The following is a 17,017-nucleotide window of genomic DNA, read 5'->3' as shown; positions in this document are numbered from 1 at the left end:
CAAGTCGCCACTTTTTATGTTGACTTTGCTGCGCGAGCTTGGAAAATTGTGTCTCCTTCCGTTCATCGATGGACGAAGCAACGTCGAGTGCGTCGTCCACGCAGTCCACGACAGCAAAATATGAAGAAAAGATAAAGCGACTTAAAGAACTTCACGTCAAAAGGGTGAGAGAAGTTTGCATTAGAATATAAATATAACCTATCCGAGACGTTTTATTGTGTAACTTTTTTTCTAGAGTAAGAAAGTGAAAAATGAAAATTTTTGTGTATGTATGAATGAACATATACATATGTACATATAAAATATATTCATTTTTCACATTTTTGCCATGAAACGATACCTTGAATTCTACTCACTTTGGCATTTTAAACTACTTATTTCTTCCTTTTATTTTACATGAATAGTATTGTATTTTAAGTAATTAAGTGTACTTGTTATTGGAATTTATTAGCGCAATTTGTCTATAGCATATACATTGATTTAACAGAATGAGGCCAGAATGCAGAACCACAAGGAAGTCGTAGAGGAGGATAAGAGGAACAAGCTGCCCACCAATTGGGAATCCCGCAAGAGACAGGCCGAATGGATAATGCAGGACGAAGCTGCCAGGAAAGAGGCAGAAGTTAAGGTGTCACAATTGATCATATTTTCCATCTTTGACAAATTGTATAAAATTATTTATCCATTTAACTTATTTTTCAGGGTGAAGACTACGAACGGAAAAAATTGTTGAATATTGATGCCACTGAAGCAGAAAGAATAGCTAGGAAGAAGAAAAGCAAACAGAATCCTGACCCAGGATTTTCAGATTACGAACAAGCGGCGATACGTTCTTACAACAGACAAGTGAAAAACATTAAACCGAATATGGAAGCGTACGAAGACGTGAAAGAGAAATTAGGTCCTGCTTTTTATGGTGATCCAAATACGATATTACACGGTTTACACGAAGACAAAAAGGAAGCCATAGATAAAATGGTTACCAATTTGGAGAAGCAGTAAGTAACGATCCTTTAATGAAATCGCGTAATCTTTAATAAGACTCGAATTTGATACTTATCTTGTTTACCTTTTTACAGAATCGCTAAACGGGAGAGATACAGCAGACGTAGAATGCACAATGATGACGCGGACATCGATTATATCAACGAGCGTAACGCCAGATTCAATCAGAAACTGGAGAGATTCTATGGCGAGTATACTCGGGAAACGAAGTTAAATTTGGAGAGGGGTACGGCTATATAACGAGAAAACGTTGTTATAATTATCACAAATACTTGTATTTTATGTAGTATACGATGACTTTTTGTACAAATAAGAATCTGGAGAAAAAAATTTTACGGTATTTAATCAAATGTATCTTTTGTTACTCTTATTGACGATGCATCTATAATTATGCTGCAATGCACGAAATTTTAAGATGCGTAGAAATTGCTTCGAGAAAAGAGACATAAGTTGCAAAAAAAAGAACGGGAAAAATTATTTAACGCGTAATGTGTACTAACGATAAATAAAAAATTAAACTATTACATTAGTCACCATATGTGTTCTATTACAATCACTTAGAGTCCCTACAAGATTTATTTAAATTTTTTTTATACGTATGTACAGTTCTTTATAAACTTCTATTCACAGTTCGCATCATACCACCCAGCTGTGTACTATATCTAGAAAAGTAATACGTTGTGATTATTTTTGTAGACAGTGTAAGTAACTTATACATATTAATCTCGCGTTTCAATGAAAGCATCCATATAAAATATACTCACGTCGTGGCGAAAAATTATGGTGATGGGTTACTCGTATATGAATATCTTGCGTCTCCCCTGAAATTTTCAGACCGTAAACATCGTTACAAAATTAAGTAAAATAATATTATATATATAATTCACTAAGCATAAATTCGTTTCCTTACCTAAAGTTAGACTTAAAGATGCGTTTTGCCGAAAGAAAGATACACATATTTATAATTTATACATAGAAATGTGTATACATATGTCGATGCTGTATCAATGATGTTAATAGCTTAGAAAGAAAAAAGTTGGCTTGTAAATAAAACGTTAATTTATAGAAATAAATGCGATCAAAATCAGCAAATGCACACACACATTTTAAACAAACAAACGAGAACAAAGTCGCAAGCTCTCTTCTCTTTTATTATGCTTTATTAACATGATTAATGTAATTAATCATAATTAAGTACACAGTTTTTATAATATAGTTATAAGAGCATACGCTCACACTTTGTTAAAATTTTTTTTTAAAAATACAACAGAATAAAAAATATATCACTTTTATTTTAGCGCTTCATGGTTTTGTCAAAATCCAATCGATTAGTTCAATTGCAAGAGACGATCTTCACGAGTTTTCGTAAAGGATATATCAAAAGTCGGCATGCTGTTAGGTGACAAGTTATTTTATTTCGTATGGTTGGAATAACGTTCAGACGGTTCACTATCGCTACGACGACAATGAGGTCGACGGCAACTCCCTCGCCGATTTGCCAGAGTTTATACCTGCTCTGCTGTGGTTCAGTATTCTCGGCATGTCGCATTCCTCACACTTGTTCATCAATGGATGATTGTCGAAAGTGCACATAGTGCAGACCCATGAAGTCTCATCCCGTTCCTCCCGATCGTTGTCACTCGTCGGCTGCTCCAGCCGCCATGCTGGTGGTTGACTTGGTAAACGCGGCGGTTGTGAATTCGACGGTCTCGTCGGCAACGACTGGCCGGTATAAATGCCCTGATAAAACTCCTCATTCGTCTCGCCCAATGGCACTGGAAAGTACGAGTTATTCGCCACGAGTATCTTATAAACTTTGTATGCAATGATGTTAGGAAACAGATACCTCGTCTGTCCGACCATTGATCGACTTCTAAGGTCAATCTTTCGCACTCGACCTGCAGCATATATATTTCGGTCTTCAGCTTTTTTTTCAGCTCCTACGAAAATCACACATTGGAAAGAAAAAAAAAAGAAAATATAAAAAAAGATATCGATTGTCGTTTCTTACGATTATACGTACTTGAGGTGACATCAAGGGATCCGGTCGGGCTAATGCCTGTACTTCTTTTTTCATCACTTCGAGCCGTCCCTTCTCAGCTCTGAGTTCCGTGGCGAGCCTCTCCTTTCTAGCCAGTTGCTCCGCGATTAATTTCTTTTGGTGCTCCTCCACTAAAAATTCCATAGAATATTTTAGTTAGCGTGTATACTAACTAAATAAGTCTCTAAAAGAGCTCTCTAGTTCTTACTTCGATCACTTTTTAATTCTATTTTGTCACGAATAACGACTAAAAAATTTTATTACACGTATATCGCCTCGCCTCATTAGAACTTTGATCATGATGACAACGGATCAGATACAAGACAGTTTTATCAGTTATCGCATCTGTATCATAGATTAACGGTCGCGCTCTCCGCATTGTGTTTGCTTCATTATCGCGCTTCTTAATCGCGGACAGAAAAGAAGCGATAGGTCTTTGCGAACGTGTATGCCATTTAACGTAACGATCCAGGAAACGCGTCAAACTCTCACGATCAGAAAAACCGGATCAGGTGGTCCGTGTAGTTGTAACCGCGAGCGCGCGCGAGCTATGTATAGCCCGGAGCGTGGGGTCAAGAATGCGTAAATATCGTTTCTGGCGTTGTGTGCGTGGGCGTAATACGTGCGACCGAGTGACTTCCAGGTAAATATACACGTGCGCGTAATTCTGCAACGCTGGCGAAAGCGGCGACGAGGACGCGCTCCGACGATGTCATTCTGTTCCGATCCATAGGTTCACCTTGGCACAACGGCGATCGGTTCAGATCAGAAGCTGTGTGGTCTCCGAGGGAGGAAGAGGCGGCGCTGGGAGGCCCGACGCCGCTGCTCGATATGGGTCCGGACGGCGTTGTGGGAAGGCTGCAATCCGGGACAATATTCGTCGTCGGCGGTATGGAGGGAGTAGTCGGTGCACTCATCGTCGTCGTGGGCCTTGGCAATTGGCTAGACGGTTCTAGCGGAAGTTCTGAAAATGATCAGGGAAATTTGTATTACAAATTAATACAATTGTATCTCGAATCAGTTTTAATAAAAAAATTCTTCGACGAGTATAGAGATTTGTATTTAATTGTAATGACTTTATTCTTAATTTTCGTTAAACTGTAATTTTACTGAAATTAGAATCAGATGTCATTGTGTACATATGCTCACACCACGTTTTACATTTCCATATTACGTCACAGAACCTATGTAAATAATACATATTTAATGACGTTCCTTTTTTATATATGGTATATATAAAGAAATATTATACTTATATAATTCTTTCTCAATAAAACTTCTTTTTAAAATATGAATGAAGCTCTTATCTCAAAATTATGTTTGAATTGTATTGTTTTAAATTACGAACATACCAGGCGACCGTAGTGGGCTTTGAGTCCATGGCGGCGGTATGATCGGCTTAGCCATGGGTGGTCTGATCCTCGCCGCTGCCACGCTACCGACATTTCCAGGACCTATGCTTATTTGTAGGCGGCTCTGAAAACCACGTGGATCCAACGACGAGGTCGAGTAGGTCAGACTGGATCCTTCCGATCTGATATCGATCGGAGGTTGCGGCTCAGAGGAGGGCGGCCGGAGGGTCAAACTGACCGACGTATAACTTCGCGTATGATCGATTTGTGCCTCGGACTTCCCAATGGCTAACAGAGGCTCGGCGTAATGAGATCGTGGCACGACAAGGTCGCTTCGTTTACAGGTACCGATCGTTGGTGCTGTTCGAAAATCTGCTGATATAAAATCACAATTAGACAATCTTCCTTTTGAAAAAAAAAAAAAAAAAAAAAAATACTTTTTCCGCTAAATCTCGCACGAATAATTTCAGAGCTGACAGTTGATAAAGAAGTCGACGGTGTACGATCAAAGTCAATTTAACTTGCGGACTGGTCCGTCTGAGCGATTGTTGAATGGCAATTGTGACAGGAGCTTATGAGCGCGATTAAAATGAATTGTCTCTAATAACATCCGTAATAAACAAGCATGCCGCAAGATATCAAGATTCACAAGAAGAGCGTATCGCGTTGCTATTCAATCTGCTTTCGCTTGCATCCTATCCTTCTACCTCTGCCTGTAGTCGTTATATAGTAAAATATATTGTATTATTATATTATCCAATTTCTTTTAATTTGATATTGTAATTTAATTCTTGGTCTGCTGCTGTTGTAATCTAATTCTTAGTACGCTGCTGGATCGTATCACATATTTAACGCCTAACAGTTTATATCGCATATTTGCTATTTTTTCTCAAAATAATTTTTTTGAAAAGAAAAATGTTCTGTCTTGAAAAAGAATTTACTTTATTGTCAATTCTAATAAGTCTCCTTTAATATTAATAGTCATTTTATAGTCTCCTTTTGTATATGCTTTCTTTTTTTTACTAAAATATTAACTTAAAGAAATATTACGCATACTGAAAAGAAAATATATTAAATTTTAATAAATATTTATTTAAATAGAGTACCAACTAAATATTTATTTAATAAAAAATGATAGTTATTATAAATCGAATAAATAGTTCTCGTAAAAATACATCTTTATATTTAATGTAGTTAGCACTGTTCAAACAAATAATTTATTAAAATTTATAGTATATTTTTTCAGTGCACAGTCTTTGCTTTACAACTCGGGATGCTCAGCGTTAAATAATGCGAATACAATATCAATTCCAGCAAGGAGACAACGTCCGTCTTCCGTACCGCGATTGCCCGCGGGGCTGCAGGCGACGTTGACGTTGAGCTCGAAGCCGGATGGCGCATTGCTGCCGTTGCTGTTACTATTGACGGTGCAGCAATCGTCGAAGAAACCGCGTGACGTGCAGACAGCCGGCGCGGACGAGGGGGTGACGACGCCGCTGGACGACGCCGGCGTCGCAGCTGTGACGGCGACGGCGGCAGCGGTGCGGGTGCAGCCTACGAGAGGATAGCGACGGGTCATACCGATGTCCAACGACGCCGGTCGATGAGGACGCCCGACGCTGACGTTGTTCGCGATCGTTTGGTTCATCGCACAGCAACGCTGCTGCGATGCGAGTTGTTGATCTCGTTGTTGTTGCTGTGCTTGTAGTTGCTGCGGCTGCAGCAGCAACGGCTGTTGCATCTCGATACAGGGCGCCGGGGGTGGAAACGCGCCCGGTGACGGACGAGATTCCTGGGTGGCCCGTAGGCTTCTCGCGCATGTCTCCCGGTCGTGACTGTTCTGCAACGCACACGTATCTGGAGTCAGCTTGCCGCCGATTGTCCTCGACGTCGAGTCCGATTTATAGGAAACACCTCGTGGAACACACGTGTCCCGAGCCCGTGTTTCTTTTCCAGGACCGCCTTCCGAAAGGAACACGTCGCGTTCGATCGCTTACAGTTAATCGCTCGTATTAGACGCGTGTATGCTAGGAAAGACTTATATTCCAGAATATCAAAACCGGATGTTCCATCTGACTGTAATCTCTTTGACTTGTAGTTATATAACACGAATTTTGACCGACGAGAATAAATCCGAATAAATCTAATTAAATAAGAGAAATCCTTTATTCGATCAAAGCGTATTTTAGTATTTAAACATTTTGAATTTATATACGTATGAATTTATATGCATATCCAATTCTGCAAACACGACGAAATCCTTTTCTTTTTAGTTAATTTACCATAACTGCGATTTTTCATCAATGCGAAGAACATCATTTTTCGACTTTTAGTACATGGAAAGAAAGAACTTGCTGTGAAGTCTTCGAAAATGTTTTAAAAATAAATTTGTTGAGCTATCAAAATAATTATATGCAGGACACTCAAGCTTGTAGAATGTAAACATTTTTTATAATATTCTTATATGTTTGAGCTTCCTATATAATTACTTTAATATGATCCAACAAATTATTTTCAAATCTATACCTAAATTTGTAAATAACATTTTATTCCTTCCTTTCCTGAAATGTAACACATCTGAACATTATTGTCGAAGGAAAATGCCAAAATAGTTTTCAAATCGATTAATTCAAATATGACGAAGGGAACATCCGATGATTCTGGGAGAGAACCTATATACACACTTAAACAATGTACACACAGGTTTCACGCTCGTGCAAATGGGTTTAGCGATGCATGGCAGAGGCGAGGAAGACGAAGAGGAGAGAGGATACATGATTATTAATTCTTGTTAAATCGCACGTCGCAAATCGCGTTGCAGGCAGCACCGGCAGTTAGTCGTTATTGCGGCGACTAGGGATGACTAGAGAAATCCTCAAATAAAGAGATTAGACTTTGTTTAGACTTCTGATTGGGCAGCCATATTTTTCAGGACCTGCTTAAAATAGAATAAAATAAATAGATAACATAGGAGATGCATGGATATCTTATTCTACCTTAAGCAGGTCCTGAAAAATATATGGCGGTCCAAATCCAAACGCATGCTAGTCCATTCTCTTATTTGATAATCTTCAAAGACGACGAGTTAGTTTAGCGAGTCTCGCGAAAAGACTCGTGTCCGAGACGAGGGTCGGTATTTAATAGGGTCACACTCCTAACGGACAAAGGCCACCTGTGTACCTGGGCGATGCACTGGGAGACGACGTGATCAGGGAGCGCGGGGAACTGCTGCTTCAGCTCGTGGAACAGCTGCATGATAGTGATGTTAGAGCAGTGGCACTCCCCCATCGTGGGCCCCCATCCTCCTGGCAGGGCCTACCTGCAGGTGCCAGGTATATCATCGTTACATATATCGTCGGTCCTTGCTGTCGGACCGATACAAGGTGGTCGGTCGTTTGGACTCTCCCGTTCATTTATGCTATTAACGCGCGCCAAGAGGAATACGCCGCTCCGTCTCTCGCGATACGACCGTAATACCGTCGCGATGACGAGAGAAACGAGCCAAGAGCGCTCGTAATAACGCGATCCGGAAGCTTTCCCAGAAACGTGGATATTTTATAATTCATTGGATGCGAGAGTTGGGCCGCATCCAGATCTGTCTCGGAGCGATCTCGACGACGTCGAGCGCGAGATGAAAATCACGGTATAATCGCGATGATAGACTCGTGATACGAAGTGCGACGGAAGGGAGGATAGAAAACGAGAGAGCGACCGTGGAACCGGAAAACGTGCGAAAAGAGCGATATGCGATCGCGCGCATTATTTCTTTTTCGGGGGCGACTTCGGAGAGCAGGTGCGACGCGTTACTCTTGAAACTTGGATCTTCCTTTCGCCCCTTCGCCGAGCCAAGCAGGAAAGACGGAAGCTTTCCCACTCTCTTCCACCCCTCGCTGTCTCTCGTTCTCTCTCGATGGCATATCCATATCTTATCGTATTTATAAACCCGCCTGGCTGACCCATTTTTCAAGAGTAACGCACAAGTCGAACTATAAGTTGTTTGCCTGCTTCTACACAGTAATGAATGAAAAGTTCTCGTAATCTCGCAGAAATCATCAACCCCCATATCGCGCGTAAATGTACACTATTCTCTCTTGCACACAAGTCAATAATTAAAATACAATTGATACGATCTAACGAACCTAATGATATATATATAGTCAAAAAATCGAACTTTCATATACGCTCCGTTAACATTCTCTGATATCCGTACATTACGCGACGTCTGCATTCTTGCCCCTACTATCTTCTATAAATAGCTGTCGAAAAATGATAACTATACAGGCATACGATTAAGAAGAAATCTAAATATGTGTGCTTACGCACGAGGTGAGTCATCGCAGAGATTCTTTTCGTCAAAAACTGCCAAAATCCGCGCAGGCTAATTTGAAATCCTAATCCTATTCCCACGCGGCCGATCGCTCCACGACACCCGCTACATCGCGAAATTGGCAGCTACGTAGGAAAACGGTGGACACCTGTGCGGGGTGTACCACGTAACAGTGCTACATAATAATTATTAGCCGGCACCGAGGGACACGCCACGCGCTCGCTCCCGCCAGCAGCCGTGATGAAATTTTGCGAATATTATGTTATTTACGCGAAAAACAGCGCTTGGTCCTTGGTCACAGAAAAAAATCGCATAAATATCTGTTTGAATAGTTCTAAGTAAATATTTACAAAATGTAAACGTATATTTATTTGGCACAAAATCCATTAATTTGATTTATAATCATTTTTTTTAATAAGTAAATAAATATTTACTTACTGCGAATGAACGATTACTTAGTACTATTCAAAAAAACATGTATTAAAAATATATATATTAAGGTTTAATAAATTTTTTTTCAGTACACTTAAAAAGAACATTGCAATCAAAATAGCTTTGATCGGACAAAAATATTGCAGGATCAGTATACATGATTTTGATGAAAACAAAAATGCATTCTCCTCCGCAAATTACCGTCGACTTCCTTTTTCGATCTGATCGCATGCTTTTCTGCGGATAACTCGTCTGTTTTCTCTCGCGAGTTCGCGATTGGCAAACGACGCGACGCCAATTCGATCGGAAAAGACTTCGGAGGGGACGAAAAAGCTTCAGTTGCGTGGAATTTACACTTGGAGCATAGCCACGCGACGAAATAAAGTGCTAGAATTAATAATCTCCGTCGTTTCCTTTTCTTCCATCTATTCGCACCTGGCGAGACGGCGGGTCAGGTGAACGAGGCATCAATCAGAGAGAAAAGTGTTTATTGGCGCGCCTCGCTTCGTTTCTGCCTTCCCCCTGCCGTTTCTCTCCAATAATTAATTAATTTAATCTAAATATTTAATATAAATATTTCACAGTGCTATTAAAATGTATATATATTAATATTTTTTTCTATAATTCTTTCAAATACTCTTTGAATAAAAAAAAAAACATGGTTCTATGTTGGAACATGATATAAATTTTGTACATAAAGACCACAGCTTTCTGCCTATTATTTCAGACTCGCTTGTTCTTTCGTTTCTTTGGCAGGTAATTCGCTCTCGCTCTTCCTCTTGAGATTTTCGAAAACAAGTCTACATGTAAATGAGCGAAATGTAAATAAATGCGAGTGGGCAGATGGCACTCGAAGATGGTGGCTGCGCGAATTCGTTCCGGCTCTGTTCGCGAATCTCGACTAGCCGAATAAACGAATCCGCTCGTGCCAAGGCATTTTTTTCAGTACGGATGTAATCGGATGCCATTGCCGTGTGTCCTGTGCGAATTCGTCGGAATAATTATTGTAAGAAGCATGAGGAGGCAACTAAATATTGCGACAGTAAATCAACTATGAGATCAAATTTTCTCTTTCACGCAAAATTATTCATCCAATTGAACATATTTGAGCTACAATAGATACAAATACGCGTAATTTTTCAATTTACGAGCTAATTATAAAAATAACTAAAGAAGAGAATTTTACATAAAATCGAAAAACAAGCGTTCATTTAAACAAATTTCACAAACACAACTCCACTGATGACTGATAAAAAAAAATAGCTAGAATACATCACGTTTCAATAAGCGAGAGCTACATGAAATTTGTTTTTATTCCTACACCAGAATATACACTAGAATTTTCTTTCTCGCTTTGACCAAATATCAAACGTTTATTTCATTTTAAGTTCTAAAAGTGTATACTAGTTCAGCTAAAGAAAACAGACCTAAATATTGAATAGAGACAGACGAAGACTCTACCGGAAAGCGGAAAGTTTCAGGATTCCTCTGACGGCGACGGGGACGTTTTAAGAAGGGAACGAGAGCATCGTTCGCGTCGGGACAAGCGAAAAAGGAAAAGCGGAATTCCAGGCTGCCGAGAAGATATTTGTGTCATGAAATACCCGAGAAACACGCGTACATATACATAGATCGCGGCTGTTTTCGTCTGGGCCCCGTGTAGAAACGCAGGAAAAGTGGGCAAATTCCGTCTGATATTTCCACGTCTTCGCCCTCTGTTTTGTTTTATTCCACACGGAATTATTCTCAGGTGGGTCGCGGAAATCCACCGAAATCCCGAATGTCCTGCCAGAGCGGCTGATCGGCAGCGGCGATCTTTCGCGATAATGTGACGAAAAACCGCATTCTACTTTTGCGTTCACAATGATGTGGTTTTTTGCGAGTAAAAAGTGAGGAAAAGGTCAGTTTCCCCGTAATTCGATCGGAGTTGCCACAAATAACCTTGTCCTAAAATTTTCATAACTTTTTTCCTCATTTCTAAACCAAATTTCACGATTTTTCCTGATTATCTTAAATATTATTTTAAAAAATTGTTTGTATTTTCGTCCTGATTTGGAAACCATTAAAAATTTTCTTAACAGAGCAACTTAACATAGCAACGTAAATTATTATTATTAACGTTGTTGACACTGCTTGCATTTAATTATTAAGTTGGTAGTATTCCAAAACTGCGTAGTGTGATGTACCTGTATCAAATTTCTTTAAAAGAGAGAATTTTAATTTTTCAGGAAATTTTACAAAATTCCCTTACTTTCTCTGATTTCCCCGACCGTTTTCAATTGCCTTAACATTTCCCTGATTTCCAATTTTATTTGTGACAGCCCTATCGTACATACAAGATGACAATCGCATTAATTATCAAGAAATCGTGAATTGCACAGCGAATCGCACATCTCCGAAAGCGTAGTATGTACGACTATCCGACACCTGTTGCTCGCGACGAGTCCACGGAAGCTAATTGCTCGTATTAGCGTCTAATTAGCAGTGATGTACAAACGCAATAAATCACTGTGCGTGGCAATTAGGGTGACAGTCGAATAAATTCGCAAATGTGTCCTCAAATATTTTTCCAAATATATATTGGAGAGATGTGGACTTTATTAAATAAACTATATATTATTACGTTATTATTTCATAAAAATTATCAAAGGGATAGATCGGACAATCGGTGCAATTCAACGCCGATTCATTCATGGCGCTCCTTCAACATCTCGTGGAAATTCAACGAGATTCGATCCACGCGTCGAGGAGTTTAACGTACACCGAAGACCACCAGACAGAAATAAGAAACTAAGAATAATAATTGACGGGGGACGCGCACCGTTAACGTTAAGCAGAGCTGTACGATAAGTCGCACTGCCGCGCGCGCCGGCAAAAATAAACGCAAACTGTACAAAAATATAATATCACATTTTTTTGTCCCTCCCGCGAGAGGATCTGCAAAACACGGCTGTCGCCGTCGCCGTCTGCAGGCGTACAAGTGTCTGCGTCAGTTGAACCCGGTCGTTTCGACCGATAGAATTTAAATCGGATAAATGCCGTTAAGTTCAACGCAATTCGTTTAATTAATTTAATTAAGTCCAAGTATATCTTTAAGAGAATATTACATATAAAAAATAATAATTTAATACACTGAAACAATACGATATTTTTGATGTATCAGTTAATAAGGTGATAAATTATATCTCAAGGCGAGAGATCTCTCTCGCAATTTGCCCTCGAAACTGATATCAATTCTTGGAACGACTCTCCCTCTCAAACATAAACATCTTCGGTCTTTAAATTCAAATTCCTCGCAATTACATCCCGACGGAAACTTTCACCAGACGCGGTATTTTCGCGCGCGTCCCGATGATGCATTGAGTGAAATTACTGGGTAAGTTTACATCAATTTATCAGTGATTACGCAAATTACTGTCATCACTCATTTCGCGGAGAAAACAGTAAACATTCTTCCTTTTCGCTAGCTAGGCGAAAAAATCGCAGAATCTCGCTACATTAATTTATAACGACGCCATTACAACGAAATGTGATTTAACGCACGAAAATTAATTAGAGTCGCTGGTATCTTAATTCGAGTCACGAATTGTTAAAAAAAAAATTATAATATTAATTAGAGAGGATATTAGAACATCTTTCGTGTTTTTTATATTATAAAATTTAATCAGTTAAATACCGTTAAGTTTAACGCAATTCGCTTAATTAACTTCATTAAATCAAAGAATACTTTTAAAAGGATATTATATAAAAAGTAATAATTTTAAATATCAAAACAATACAATATTTTCAATGTATCAATTAATAAGAATATTAAGCAAAGAATATTAGAATATTATTGAGGTGTAATACATTGATAAGATTGAAATAGCGGTATCGAGTGCACAAGCTCGTAATTTATCAAGTGAGTCCCAGGTGGAATTTATACCAATGGTTATGATCCCTTTAAAATATACGAGTGTGTGTATCTACTAAATTTTATAATCGATATTTAATCACGTAGCCACGTCCGCTCCAGGCTTGACAGCGTGTCGATCGGCGCCCCAGGACGTCTCAATCGCAGAAAACGAGAACCTGGCCCCGATGGTTGGCCAATCGTCGCTAGTATGTACTCTGACTTTAAATAAACCGACGCAGCGAGAGGCGTAACGCTCCACCGCGAGCTTGTTGTGACAGGCACGCGATACATTTGTTTTATGGCAGGGCGTTAAATTGATGCAGTGGCAGAAACTGACCGCGATCCGTTTCTACAACTGATACTCGCTTCCTATTCTCCTTCTCTCTGTACACTTCACCTGCTTGTCAAACGGAATAGATCCTTCTGCATTCGCATTATTGGAGTATCTGAATGAAACTCTCGCGATTGTAAACGATTTGAAATGCAAAGAGTTGTATCTTGCAGTAAAAAGATACTTATCGTTCATATCCACTTAATGTCCGTTTAAAATTGTGAGTTCCATTTAGAAATTTCAAATGTAGATTTGAAAAAAATCCATTTCGTTTAACAGGCAGGGAAAAAAGAAGAGAAAGAAGAAGCAGTTTTCCTCAATTTTTTTTTCTAATTCTTAGAAAAAAATTAGCAAGTTGAATCAAGATTAGTGTTAGTCTATAATAGTGAAAACGAATGGAAAGAACGGAAACAACGATTTTGCTGAAATATCCAAAAATTTACCTAGCTACAGATCTGAAAATAATTTCGTTGAACTATCAAAATATTTATGCAGAACGTTCAAGCATGATGAGCAATGCTGTAAAAAATTTTGATATTCCAACAATCAGCTTGAGCGTCCTACACAATTATTTTGATAGCCCCACAAATTTATTTTTAGATCTCTGTAGATGAATTTTTAGATACCCCAACAAAATTCTTTTCATGCAAGAGAAGTAATTATGCAGCCAATTTGATAATTAGGTTTGTACGAGAGAGAGAAATATTATCTATGAAAACGGTATATAATGTTCGCGATACGTAACTGGAATTATTAAGAGTCGATTTATTAAAAGAAGCTCGCCGGTTTACGTTCGTCTCGTAACAGGTTTAAAGCGTGACGTCGAACGTTTTTACGCGAACGCGCATAATTCTTATCCATGACATCGGCAAGTAGCTGTGCAAACAGTCGCCTCGTGACAGATTATCTTCGTGCAACATTATCATAAATCTTACGCAACGATCGAAACCGGTATGACGCGGGCGAAACATTCTACGATCCGTCATCGTACGGCTAAAGATAATCTGTTCCGCGTTACGTTATGCTCTCAAAACAGGAGATAAGCGTACATATATTAACGAATATATCAAACAAATATACATTAATTTTAATTAAGAAATAGAAGAGAGGAAGGTTAACCCTCAATTGTGTAAACGTGGAATTTCTGAAACTTCTGCCATAAGTTTTTTAATTTTGAATAATTATGAGTTCCTTTCTTGAGCCGGTATTCATATAGTCGATTCTTATATTTGAAGCACTCTTAAAGATAGTCTTAAGGTGTCATAAATCAATCAGAGGGCCGTATTAGCATCTCGTATTAGCAATCATTAAAAAATTAATTAAGAAGATCTTAAAATAAGAAGACTCTGAATACAGGCCTTACAAAAAGAAATAAAACGTAAAAATAGTACTGTGCAATGTTAAAAAACGAGAAAATGTAACGTATAAAGAGTAATTACATCTATTTTTCTTTTTTTTTTCATGTAAGGATAAAGTACTTTACTCTCTTAAAACTTTTAGAATGAAATCTTGCTCCTAAAGATAGAAAATTGAGTTAATTTGTCGAATCAGGTTCAATTTTCACTTTTTAGAGTGAGATTCCATATCAAAGAATTTAAAAAATATGATCACTAAGCTAAAGGTTAAAACGTTCATTGTCACGGTGATCATTCGTGACCGGTGATTGATTTTTTACCGACGCTGTTGACGAAATCTTTTAAGACGCTTACAAAAGACAAGTGTCGTCTAATACGAAATTTTGAATAACATCACAACATAAAATCAATGTCCTCCTTGCTTTTTGTTTCTTGCATTTTGTCTATTTCTCTATTAAAATTGAATTACTTGGTAAGAAACAGGCGTAAGATTCGGTTCCACTAATGTAAACATTAATCTCTCGATTTAACTCACTGTTTATCTTTTTCTACCGTCAGATTAACATTTAATCTCGGCACAATTTACTCTCTTCATCCTTTTCTAATTCTTAGGACTTAGTAAAAGATAAAAAGTAAATTAAGCCAAGATCAAAGTTAACTCACACTCTGGTAGAATCAGGCATAATTCTCAGAAAAAGAGGAAGAGTGAAAATTGGGCGAGATTAAAGTTAATCTCATATTGATGAAGAACCGGGTTGAAAACGGTGTGTTCTCGGAGCCTCCGCGGGAAGCGCATTGTTGTCGCGGCGCGTATCCATCCGGTGCATTCCATCGCAGGTGTATTTTCGTGCCGCGTGGAGTGCCCGCCGCCGTCGCCGCCACCGCCGCGAGTAAAAGTCAGAGCGCGCTCCGTCTCCTTCCCCTTGTTCCTTCACGACGACGCGACGACGCGAAGGAAGCGACGGGTGAAACGCCACCGTCGTCGTCGTCGTCGTCGTCGTCGTCGTCGTCGTCGTCGTCGTCGTCGTCGTCGTCGTCGTCGTCGTCGTCGTCGTCGTCGTCGTCGTCGTCGTCGTCGTCGTCGTCGTCGTCGTCGTCGTCGTCGTCGTCGTCGTCGTCGTCGTCGTCGTCGTCGTCGTCGTCGTCGTCGTCGTCGTCGTCGTCGTCGTCGTCGACGACGGCGGCGATCGCCCTGGAGCGCCGCTTTTAGATCCGAACTTTAGTCGGACTCACCGGACGGCAACCATCGGAGACATCCGACAGGCGATGTTGTTGTGCACTTCCTCCTCTTCCTCTTCACTAACACCTACACCTCGCGTCCGTGCCAGAAGAAGGAAGAGACCGACACCTGTGATGGTGTTCACCGAAAAGATCCCGTGCCCCGCTTATCCCGTGAAAACTCTTTCTATTTCTCGTGGAGGTCTCACCTGTCACCGCGTGCGCGGATCGTAATACACGCGACTGAATTGGACTGAATCGGGTGGTCTTTTAGTCTCTCTCGCGCGTTCTGTGTTCCACTCACGTTTTTCTTTCTGTCTGTTCTTTTTTCTCCGTCTTCCAGCCACACTGATTTCGCGTTTTCTCTCTCGAGAACCGACGAGCAGAGCAACTACCGTCCGCCGAGGCCACCGATCAGCTGTGCACTGCGTACCGACCACTGCGCTGCTCAGCCGCGACTTTCGTCCCGACGCGTCGCGACGCCTCGCGTCGCGAACGACGGCGGACGCGACGTCTCGCACGTGATTTTAATGTATTGTCGATTTCTTCGGAGCGAAACGATCACGAACGTCGACGACCGCATTAAAGCAACAGGAGTTCGCGCGATCGCGTAGTCAAGATGGCCGTCGATCCGAATAAAGTGGCCGTCCCTATTTATGAATGGAAGTCGCGTCACGATAGCTCGCCGCGGTTATGAGGAACGAGAGGCGTCGAGAGGTGGGATGAGGAAGGGACGTTGGAGGAGAGGGACGCGACGTCCGCGCGCTATTTTGGATCGCGTATGAGACTGGACACCGACGCACGGCATCGCGACGGATACGGTCCTCCTTTTCTCGCCGTGTATCTGATTCCGCTCGACGCTTCTTCCTGCCGCAATTCTCCTATGGAAATTGAGGATAAATCGAGAGACTAATATTCACGCGTTTATTCTATTAATTCCATAAATTAATTTTAATTTCAACTACTCAACTTTATGTTTTGTTTAATTCTAAAACCTGATTCTACATAAGTAACTTTAATCTCGATTTAACTATCACTGTTTATCTTTTTTTAATTCTTAC

General features: G+C 40.1%; 2 protein-coding genes across 5 annotated transcripts; one reads left to right on the top strand and one right to left on the bottom strand.

Moving 5' to 3' along the window:
• LOC108777446 (pre-mRNA-splicing factor Syf2) lies at positions 1 to 1,498 on the top strand. Its single transcript, XM_018544356.1, has 4 exons — positions 1 to 164; positions 488 to 628; positions 703 to 998; positions 1,080 to 1,498. The coding sequence occupies exons 1-4, from the start codon at positions 69 to 71 to the stop codon at positions 1,243 to 1,245; spliced, it is 699 nt and encodes a 232-aa protein (XP_018399858.1). The 5' UTR covers positions 1 to 68; the 3' UTR covers positions 1,246 to 1,498.
• Positions 1,499 to 1,549: 51 nt separating this feature from the next.
• Positions 1,550 to 16,482, bottom strand: Tab2 (TAK1-associated binding protein 2). Of its 4 annotated transcripts, XM_018544354.1 has the most exons (10): positions 15,972 to 16,482; positions 7,579 to 7,717; positions 5,740 to 6,238; positions 4,399 to 4,770; positions 3,786 to 4,010; positions 3,029 to 3,177; positions 2,852 to 2,945; positions 2,517 to 2,780; positions 1,770 to 1,826; positions 1,550 to 1,667 (listed from the first exon to the last, which is right to left on the bottom strand). In XM_018544354.1, the coding sequence occupies exons 2-10, from the start codon at positions 7,684 to 7,686 to the stop codon at positions 1,642 to 1,644; spliced, it is 1,794 nt and encodes a 597-aa protein (XP_018399856.1). In that variant the 5' UTR covers positions 7,687 to 7,717; positions 15,972 to 16,482; the 3' UTR covers positions 1,550 to 1,641. The 4 variants fall into 4 exon arrangements, with proteins under 4 accessions (XP_018399856.1, XP_018399854.1, XP_018399855.1 ...); XM_018544352.1 differs by lacking the exon at positions 1,550 to 1,667 and having other exon boundaries at positions 1,687 to 1,826; XM_018544353.1 differs by lacking the exon at positions 1,550 to 1,667 and having other exon boundaries at positions 1,687 to 1,826; positions 16,166 to 16,482.
• Positions 16,483 to 17,017: the final 535 nt, after the last annotated feature.

Source organism: Cyphomyrmex costatus, unplaced genomic scaffold (genome assembly GCF_001594065.2).
Source record: "Cyphomyrmex costatus isolate MS0001 unplaced genomic scaffold, Ccosl1.0 scaffold43, whole genome shotgun sequence".
In the NCBI taxonomy this organism is placed as follows: Eukaryota; Metazoa; Arthropoda; class Insecta; order Hymenoptera; family Formicidae; genus Cyphomyrmex; species Cyphomyrmex costatus.
This window is presented reverse-complemented; position numbering and strand designations above follow the sequence as displayed.

Excerpts from the sequence above, each read along its gene's own strand:
- Tab2 (XM_018544352.1), bottom strand. The coding sequence starts at position 7,686 with ATGGGGGAGTGCCACTGCTCTAACATCACTATCATGCAGCTGTTCCAC. Across the intron at positions 3,178-3,785 it reads CCGATCGCCGTTGTGCCAAG|TGGAGGAGCACCAAAAGAAA; the intron begins GTGAACCTATGG and ends TGGAATTTTTAG. Across the intron at positions 1,827-2,516 it reads ACTGAACCACAGCAGAGCAG|GGGAGACGCAAGATATTCAT; the intron begins GTATAAACTCTG and ends TGAAAATTTCAG.
- LOC108777446 (XM_018544356.1), top strand. The coding sequence starts at position 69 with ATGGACGAAGCAACGTCGAGTGCGTCGTCCACGCAGTCCACGACAGCA. Across the intron at positions 629-702 it reads GGAAAGAGGCAGAAGTTAAG|GGTGAAGACTACGAACGGAA; the intron begins GTGTCACAATTG and ends CTTATTTTTCAG. Across the intron at positions 999-1,079 it reads GTTACCAATTTGGAGAAGCA|AATCGCTAAACGGGAGAGAT; the intron begins GTAAGTAACGAT and ends ACCTTTTTACAG.